The sequence below is a fragment of the Haematobia irritans genome, chromosome 5 (assembly GCF_050003625.1).
Source record: "Haematobia irritans isolate KBUSLIRL chromosome 5, ASM5000362v1, whole genome shotgun sequence".
NCBI classification, from domain to species: Eukaryota; Metazoa; Arthropoda; class Insecta; order Diptera; family Muscidae; genus Haematobia; species Haematobia irritans.
In genome coordinates this window covers 175,600,466-175,609,434 of record NC_134401.1, presented here as the reverse complement: position 1 = coordinate 175,609,434, position 8,969 = coordinate 175,600,466, and the positions used below count along the sequence as shown (strand labels likewise).

Below are 8,969 nucleotides of genomic sequence, written 5' to 3'. Positions count from 1 at the left end.
TCTATCCGTCATATGAGTCAGAAACTCGGGAAGTGTATTTCGTGCATAATCACTATAAACCCTAGAATGGCTATAGTAGTTTCAGGAATCCCTAGAGTATGACATTTCAATAATAAAAATATTTGTCATAAGTAAATGTCAGTTTACAATTTTACAAAACACCATGAAATATGGAGATTGCAGGACAATCCCTAAGGACTATAAGGAAAAGACACATTTCATTTGTGTACAAAGTGTATTTAATTGCATGTATTATGGTAGCCTGTTCCATCATCCAGTGGTTGGCAATAAATATCACACAGTGAGTACAGAGCAATCTAATCATATCTATAGGAATTGCACCAATTTACAATTTACTTTATTTAGGAAAAATTTTAGCAACCTGCTAAAAAAATATAATTCCATAATGGTGGGACTAACATTTCTTGCCTTCCTTGCATTATTGCCCGTTCAACATTTCTTGCACAATGAGAGACCCAAAAGAAAACTCATCCGTATCACTTACATATTTATAATTGTGAGTTCCTTAGTTTGTATGATTTCCTGAAAAGTTGAAACTAAACTCGTATTTTAGATGGAATTTAGTTCTTTCATTTTAGGCAGATCATTGGCTCAATCAACTACATCGCAGATTCTTAAGGCGAGTGTTCTAACATTAGTTGTCCTAGTAGCAAGCCTTTGTATCGCTTCCAGATATCATGTAAGTATTGCGTCAGATTTTGTGATCGATTCAATTTTGTTTCATCAGATGCCTGTACCTAGATGGAAGTAGAACAAAATGCAATTTACTTGGCAATGTGGACGATAAGATACTATTTGGCGACATCGGTTTATCATATGATGGCCTTAACGATTGAAAGTCAAAATGTTGAAATTAGTATGACATTGGTATTGATATTTTTCATATCTATTGTAAGTAGAACTTCTTCTCTGTAAATAAGCGTTGTGTTACTTTGTTTTCTGAATTGTAATGAGTTCTTAATTTTTTTGTTGCTAAAAAATGTTTGTTTTTTTTAAACACTTTCTTTTTCTCACTTTCTAGTTTGCTGTTGTATGGGGAAGATCATTGGGATCCTTGGTATTTTACAGAGACGAATCATGCCATCTAAGCTTGTACATAACTTTGGCTTATTTCATATTTCTCTCATTGTTTTGTAATTCAATTGAATTTTTTAAAAATATTTAAGACCTTGTACAAAGTTTAATAATTATAGCAAAAAAAAAAATAAAGTAATGTTATGAATTTATTTTCAGATGTATTTTCCTCTTCTGGATATTTGCATTATAACTTCAACCATGGGATCCATTTTCACTTTACATTACTTCCTGCTTTTGAAACACTCGCAATACCAGTAAACTAACCAAGTATATCATCACAAAATGCAAATAGACATTTCTAGCGGGAGCGACAGCTTTTATCAAGGCATCGCAGTGAAAACGTCCAGAGTTTACTATCATTCCTGTATAGATAATAGACTGTAGAATAGAACAAAATTGAAAAAGACAATACTAAGATAATGGGCATTGGTCCTTGACCGAAAAACTACTTACCGAAATAAAATACGGATATATTATCACTGCAAAAAGATACACACCCCATGAATAACTCTCTAAGGCATATACCACAAACAAGAGCACAATCATTAGGCCCAATGACATGAACCACCAGATTAACATAAAAGAAGCATATATGACAATGGAATCCTATGGATAAAAGAGGGCATTTTAATTATATTTTTTTGAAATCTAAAAATTGAAATTCAACCGCATGTTATCAATTTTTTTGGGAAATATTCGCCATTAACAATACTTTTCCAAAATCTACTTTAACTAGATTTACCACACTATCATTTTCCTCATTTTAAGCGTAATGTTGCTTATAAAATGAATATTTATTTCGAAAAGTTTTCATTCAGACTACGAGGCATTTCGTTGTATGACCAACTTCACTCTGGATGCATCCAACGTCTGGATGCATCAACATCATATGTTAACTTCAAATAAATGTTGGTCTATCCTTTAAATAGTAGGAAATTGCTTCTTTATACATTACCATTGAACATTTTGATCCAATAGCGGTTAGTACTACCATCAAGATAATCATATAAACCAATAAAAGAATAAATTCCAAGAATGTGGTTCCATTAATGATCCTTAAAGACCAAATCGTTACAGTACCTATCTAAAAAATTAAATCAAATCTACAAAATATCACATATTTTAGATTATGTATATACCAATAAAAATGTTAGAAACCATTCCCATCTTGGATGAAGTCTTTTCCTGGCCAAATCCATTGCAGTAAATGTAATTAAAATACTTAGCATTACAATTGAAGTACAAATGTGAAATAAGTCGCCAATTAAAAGTGTATTCAATTCCCTAGGAGAAATAAGTGCATTACAACATATGTATTTGTCACGGAATAAGCTCTTACAGTAATATGGTAAACAGCCACGATATGATCGTCATAAGAATAAAGGCCATTGTTAAGCCATAGATTTTGAAACCACATTTATATGATATATCAATCGATCCCAAGTTGCTTGAATTTCGGAATTCGCGCTGCATTGGAAAATTACAATAATTTTTATTTACACTCAAAATGTCAATTCTTAGGGTAAATTTTTTAATAACTTCAAAAAATGAAATACATATGTATGTACATAATGTCTACATGGAAATTACATCTTCTTACTATTATTCTCTTAGCAATATCTACATTGCAATGGCTAATTTTAGCTCTACTGTAAGTATTGCTGAATTTTCTTTAAAACTTAATGAATGTTTAAATTGCATTATTTTAGAGATTTAAGTGCTATGTTCGAAGATACAAATCTCTGTTTGGTTATATTTATTCTGGGTTTAACTGCTGTTGCCCTGGACAGATTTCTATTTGAATTGAAAAATTTGTGGATTCATCTAACTTTTGCTTTGACGATGGTAAGATGTTAATTTTTGCATATATTCTGATAGTTGATGTGATATACGTATGTTAAAGTTATGCTACCTTCCAAAAGAATCGATATTTATTTGAAATTTTGCAAAAGTCAACGAATATTGTTGAATCTGTATATTCTACATGAAGTTTCTTTGGCTTGAGGCAGATTCCTTGTTTATACAGACTGGCCAAATTAACAATTCAAATGCAAATTTCATTTGTGTTCTGTCAACGAAAAAGTTTTCCACTTCACCACTGTGGTGAATTGGTTGCATTATCTCCAAGGATTATGAGTAAAATCCCAAACTCTAACAAAAACACTGTCTTTACAAGTTATGCTTAACCCTGCATAGAGCGCCCTGAGCTTCTGGTATTCAAAAATATGTAAACAGATCAGTGGCATCGCTGGCCATTTTGTTCCAGACACATAAACTTGTACAAGCATAACTAAAACAGTTTTAAAGAGGCAGAGCTTTACGTCTAAATGGGCTATTGAGGAACCTTTTCCAGTAACGAATGAGAAATAAATTTCGATAATTAAATTTCATATCTGAAAATTCTAAGATACTTGACTGTTGTACTCAAGTTTTTGTTATATATAAAAAATAACCCACCATTTGTTGTTAAAGGTTGAATTTGTGACTTTAGGAGCAACGGCATATGTATTTAGTACATACTCTCTTCAAAGGATAGCAATATCTTTCGTAATTACTTTCATTCTTTTAATAACAATGGCTTTTATGGGTCCATATATGGCAAAGGTAAGTGGAATATTTATATTTTCACATTTTTTTTACTTTCTTCCATAAAGTTTGGATTTTGTGAATTTTCTAGCTCAATGTAGAAACTTTTCATGGGTGGATGTGTTTGGGCATATTTATATGTTTATTTACTGGCATAGTCATACTCACTGCAATGCTTTCCTCCAATCGCCAAATATCCTACGTGCATGTATTCCTCATGTTATCGCTATTTCTTGTATTAATTGTAAGTTCATTTCTATGACTTCTCATGACTTCACCATGTTCGCCATATAATGAACAATATTATCTTCTTATAGACTATGTTTTACGAATCATTTATAATACATCCTTTAGATGACTCCATGGGTTACAATGGCTTAGTACACTATTCGTTATTTCAATATGGTCAATTAATACTGTTCTTGGTGCTATTTTTAAAAGTAACGTATTAACAAGAAGCGAGTTATTGAGAAAAAAATTATTCCCTTGATAGATATTAATTAGACAGATTTTATTAAATATAATAATATTTTTATGCATAAACGCTCACAAAATATTTATTTGAATAATAATAATAATAATTGTAGTAGTACATATTTATATTAAATCTTAACATTTTACAATTGCTACCCTTTTTCATATATAACTATTATAAGATTAAAAATAATCAACGGACGTTCTTAGAGGTCAAGGAAAAAAAGATAATTTTGCCATGAAATGCGTGTTATTTTTCAACGATATGTGAAGGGATTCCTAAATGGAATGCCTCAGTACATATGGTGTGGTTCAATGGATGAATGATTATTATAAACAAAGAAATGACAAACAATATTAAGGATACGCAAAGCATCATCTAAGGATGACGTATCATTAGTTCTAATTAGTCTTGTGTCGTTCCGGAACGAACTAGTTCCAATGAACGGTTCACTAAAAGGAACGACCGTCACTAGTTCCATCTCTTTCGTTCTCATCGTTCCTTTTGTCATTTAGTTTAATTTTCAATTTGCGCTCCATCGTTCCGCGGATCGCAGTTTGATTTTTTTTACTTCTGTTTGAGCTATTTGCCAATTCATTCATTTTTGGCGCGTATGTTTTTAAATCATTGATTGATATGCTGCTATTTAATAGAATCATTAATTTCATCTCATGCTCTTCGAAAACGACAAAAAAAATCGTAATTTCTTGCAATGAATAATTTTGCACAGAGTGTAGTATTATTAAATGCAACAATCCATCCAAAGAGTTTGGCTTCCTGAGTTTAGTTACTTCCTTAAATTTTCCATTCCTTTCATTATTTTTTCTTACTATAAACTATTTGAAGTAATTTCACTAAATTTTCCATATTTTTGTATCGTTCAATTGACCACGAACTTCGTTACACAAAGTAAACAAACAATGTCATGTCTGCCTTTAGTAGATGACAGTGATGACAATTATAAAAATCCGGAACGAAAAGGAACGATGGAACGATTTGAAGGAACTAGTTCCTTTGTACAAAAGGAACGATGAGTCCGAATCACTACGGTGAACGATTTTGCCCAAGACTAGTTCTAATACATCCAACAACTTATCACTTTATTTGTTTCAACCAAACCACACACAAATTAAATAATAAAACTGCAATAATATTTTATATGAATATAAAATTACATTCTTTCAAATTGAATACAAGTATTTGGCAATTATTTTTATCGAATAATAGTCATAATGAAAACATCTTAACGAAAAATGCTGCTTTTGAATGTATAAACCGCATGTTTATAGCATTCAAGAAAAAGTTTACATTTTTCACTTTCACTCCAATGAAAAGAAAACAATACTTTTGTTTATAAAAAATACATACATATATATATGAAGAAATAACAGGCAAATGAAACACAATTCCATTTATTTTAATGGGGATTTTGAAGGTGTATTATTTACGATTTGGACTGATATGTTATTTTTTAGAGTTGTGCTTTTTAGGTTACAGCATCAACCATACAATTTAGTTTGTATAAAGTTTTTTTTTTTGTTTCTTGTAAATAGAGTCTCAAAATTGTACGATATTTTGTATATTTTTTATAAAAAATGTGTGCTTGTAAATAAGGCGCTTGTTTTGGCATACCAAATGTTATTGTATAAAGTTTAGTCTATTTTAAATATTTCCTTTAGTTATCTGTCGTTGGTTTATTAAGGTTTTCTCAGTTATAGTTGGATCAATTTCTGCAGAAATCATCTGTAGCAATCGATATCCTTAGGGATGAGGTGCCTGTGTAGGAGGTGGTAGTTGATTCTCACTGCTGCTACTGCCGCCAGATGGCATAAGAGATACTAAAATGTAAATAGAATTATTAAGATTTATAAAGATTTGTTTTCAGTGAAATTTGATCAGCTTCGGCATTGGAGTTAAGTTTCCTATACGATTTCATGATAAATGAGTTGATAAAGTAGCGAGTACAATATCATCCTAATGTCTATAGCATTATAGCGAGATTTTATCACTCCGGGGTTGCCCCTTTAGGAATAAATACTGGCTGTAAAAACAAACAAAAAATACAAACATAAGCGTCTGGGACGATAAAGACAATGAAGCAAAACCCCAAAAAACCTCAAACCATTAGTACTGCCAACACCTATATCTGCATATGAATATGAAATATTTTGGTACATTTTTTAAAAGGCAACAAGAAATGAAATTTTGTTTTGCAGAGAATGCACTGCATCCAGAACAATGCAAATGACCATTGAGTACTGGATATATGATATGTTCGATATATGGGATTTACTAATGCAAAATTAAATTAAACGGGGATGGAATTGTGGCCGCAGATAAATAACAAAAACATAATAATGATGGTGATAGTTAATAATGTTGGCCAATTAGATTCAAATTCCGTTGAGATGGAGATGGAATTAAAGTCCAATTAATAAAATGTTTATCAGATCTAAATTTTTCGATCTCTAGCTCTAGGATTGAGCTATAAGAAGGAGGTAATCTAGGAGGCTACCAAAACCATTGTAACTGTAGTCAGATGCAGAAAGTATACATGACTACGCGACTCTCAGCAATAAGAATTATGGCCAAAAAATAGATTCGATTTGTACCTACTGGTATTGTAATAAAAAACATCCAGTTTGACTAACGGCATGAATGAATGAAAGTTTGAAATGGCTTGGTCGCAAGAGCTATAGATTTATACAAGATAAATTTGGTCAATTAAAAATATTTAGCGTCTACGCGAACTGTGTAAACGAGTAAAAAGGACAGAAAAGGTTTGGTAACACATAGAAGACACTATGGGAAAATCCAAAAAAGGCAATCAACCTACAAATGTAAAAATAGGATAATAAGAGGGTACTTTTAATTGAATTGCGATAGATATTGGAAGAATAATTACTGAAAATATGGCTAGTACACTAAACATAAGATAGCATATGCAGAATAAGCGACAATGTTTGCCTCCATAGGTCTCATCACATGCAACATGCAACTTTGAATACACAAGACAAATTGGTGCGTAAATATGATTCCAGCATATAATGTTTAGCTAGCAGCAATGACTGCCACTAGTAAATGTATGCCAATGACCAAGATCTATATACAACAACCAGGGATATACAATTCCAATATATATACCCAGTGCCAGTGGCCTTCCTACTACCCTATGAGCTGTGGTCGGACTCAAAAAACAAGAGTAACCTCATAAATTCTCACCGCTTCAACTATAGTATCCTCCGGTAAGCTGCCTTATACAGACGAGCTCAATGAAATATAAGAATACCATATTAATTTCTATGTATATGGAATATAAATTTTTATGCCATGAAAAACAATTATGAACTTCCACCAATTGAATTCGAGGCATTTGTATCAAATGTAATTTTCTTACCTATGATAATGATAAGGAGCACCACACCAATAACTCCCATAATGATCATCATCTTCATGTTGGCCCACCATTGTTTGCGTTTCAGTTTACCAGCTTGTTGTTCGAATTGTGAAGCACCCTGTTCCAAGGCATCAGCCCGATCGCCCAGTTCAGATAGCTTTTGATCGCGTTCCAGAACTTTTTCTACATTGACTCGCATTATTCCCACAACCTCATCGACTTTAGCTTGTGTTTGCTGCAAACGCTTTGAAGCTGCGCTCTGTTGATTGTTATTGCTGGTGGGAAAGGAATTCGGTGAATTGGCAGATGGTGGTGGAGGTAAAACAGGAAAACTACATGCAATATTATTCATATTTTCAAAATTCAAAACTAAATTTTGCAAGCAAAGTTTCTAGACGAGTTGACATTTTTGTTGTTGTGTAGATTTAGCAAATGGATACTTACTCGGTATTTCCGGATGAACCAGATGCACCGGGGAAATCATTTTGGGAATCCATTGTTTGTTAGTTTCTTTGAGAAATGAGAAGAAAACCTGAAAAGAAAATCAAAACTAAGGCACTAGTAACACATAATGATATCCATAATTGGGAACTAACAGCGGACGCAGTGGTATGTATGTATGTCTTGTAAAATCTTGTACTCAGCTATCTGGGAATTTACTAATGAATATAAAACTCTAAACCAAGCCTGCTGAATTGGTGCAGTAAACGATCAACAAAAGCAAAACTGATTCCACTCACTATTCCTGCTATATAAATTAGGACATTACAGTCCATAACTAAATTTAGTCCGATTTTCCCAACTTCTCAATATGTGTTCGTATCAAATTTCACTGACACCGATTTTCTTTAACCTCGACAACTATCTTTTGCGTTTCTAGAACAGCAATAAATACATGACTTGGTATCCAATTCGAACGACGCCAATTCAAACTTTGAAGAAAAATCGAAATTCTGTTCTTTGCCTTAATAAACCAACATTGTTGGCCCCTATGTTATTCTTGGTTTTGGTTATAGGCCGCCGTTGTCGTGTGTCATCATTGTCATATCAAATGAATACGTTCTCTTATTGTCCCCCGGCATTCCACAAGTGAAACAAAAGAGGCGAATTATGAACTTTAGATTACTTTGACGTATCACCCTAAATGATTCATTGAGCTGTGTTAATTTCAAGAAATTTTCAAATCGAATTCGTTCGGTATGGACACTAGAACGTTACCTTTAATTGTTTGAAGTTGAATTATCACAAATTATGGACACTAGAACGTTACCTTTAATTATTTGAAGTTGAATTATCACAAAAATTCGACGACGAATTATCTGATGGCAGCAGAGATGGGACTATGATGGCTACGAAATAAACAACGCAGCCACCACCCTAGTTATTAAAGGCAACGGCGTTGAAAGTTTAATT

General features: G+C 32.5%; 4 protein-coding genes across 10 annotated transcripts; 2 read left to right on the top strand and 2 right to left on the bottom strand.

Moving 5' to 3' along the window:
- The first annotated feature begins 3 nt into the window (after nt 1–3).
- Nucleotides 4–1,247, top strand: LOC142240337 (uncharacterized). The gene is made up of 5 exons (XM_075312041.1): nt 4–301; nt 367–517; nt 575–700; nt 763–912; nt 1,043–1,247. The coding sequence occupies exons 1-5, from the start codon at nt 171–173 to the stop codon at nt 1,184–1,186; spliced, it is 702 nt and encodes a 233-aa protein (XP_075168156.1). The 5' UTR covers nt 4–170; the 3' UTR covers nt 1,187–1,247.
- LOC142240333 (uncharacterized) lies at nt 1,227–2,630 on the bottom strand. The gene is made up of 5 exons (XM_075312039.1): nt 2,438–2,630; nt 2,238–2,382; nt 2,054–2,182; nt 1,552–1,704; nt 1,227–1,476 (listed from the first exon to the last, which is right to left on the bottom strand). Exons 1-5 carry the CDS (start codon nt 2,569–2,571, stop codon nt 1,315–1,317), a joined length of 723 nt encoding a protein of 240 aa, XP_075168154.1. The 5' UTR covers nt 2,572–2,630; the 3' UTR covers nt 1,227–1,314.
- Nucleotides 2,631–2,669: 39 nt separating this feature from the next.
- LOC142240186 (uncharacterized) lies at nt 2,670–4,136 on the top strand. The gene is made up of 5 exons (XM_075311886.1): nt 2,670–2,749; nt 2,808–2,943; nt 3,571–3,702; nt 3,776–3,928; nt 4,002–4,136. Exons 1-5 carry the CDS (start codon nt 2,670–2,672, stop codon nt 4,134–4,136), a joined length of 636 nt encoding a protein of 211 aa, XP_075168001.1.
- Nucleotides 4,137–4,170: 34 nt separating this feature from the next.
- On the bottom strand, nt 4,171–8,969 carry Syb (Vesicle-associated membrane protein synaptobrevin). Of its 7 annotated transcripts, none has more exons than XM_075312043.1 (4): nt 8,827–8,968; nt 8,001–8,088; nt 7,557–7,888; nt 4,171–5,997 (listed from the first exon to the last, which is right to left on the bottom strand). In XM_075312043.1, the coding sequence occupies exons 2-4, from the start codon at nt 8,051–8,053 to the stop codon at nt 5,921–5,923; spliced, it is 462 nt and encodes a 153-aa protein (XP_075168158.1). In that variant the 5' UTR covers nt 8,054–8,088; nt 8,827–8,968; the 3' UTR covers nt 4,171–5,920. The 7 variants fall into 7 exon arrangements, with proteins under 7 accessions (XP_075168158.1, XP_075168161.1, XP_075168159.1 ...); XM_075312046.1 differs by having other exon boundaries at nt 7,557–7,831; nt 8,827–8,967; XM_075312044.1 differs by having other exon boundaries at nt 8,775–8,909.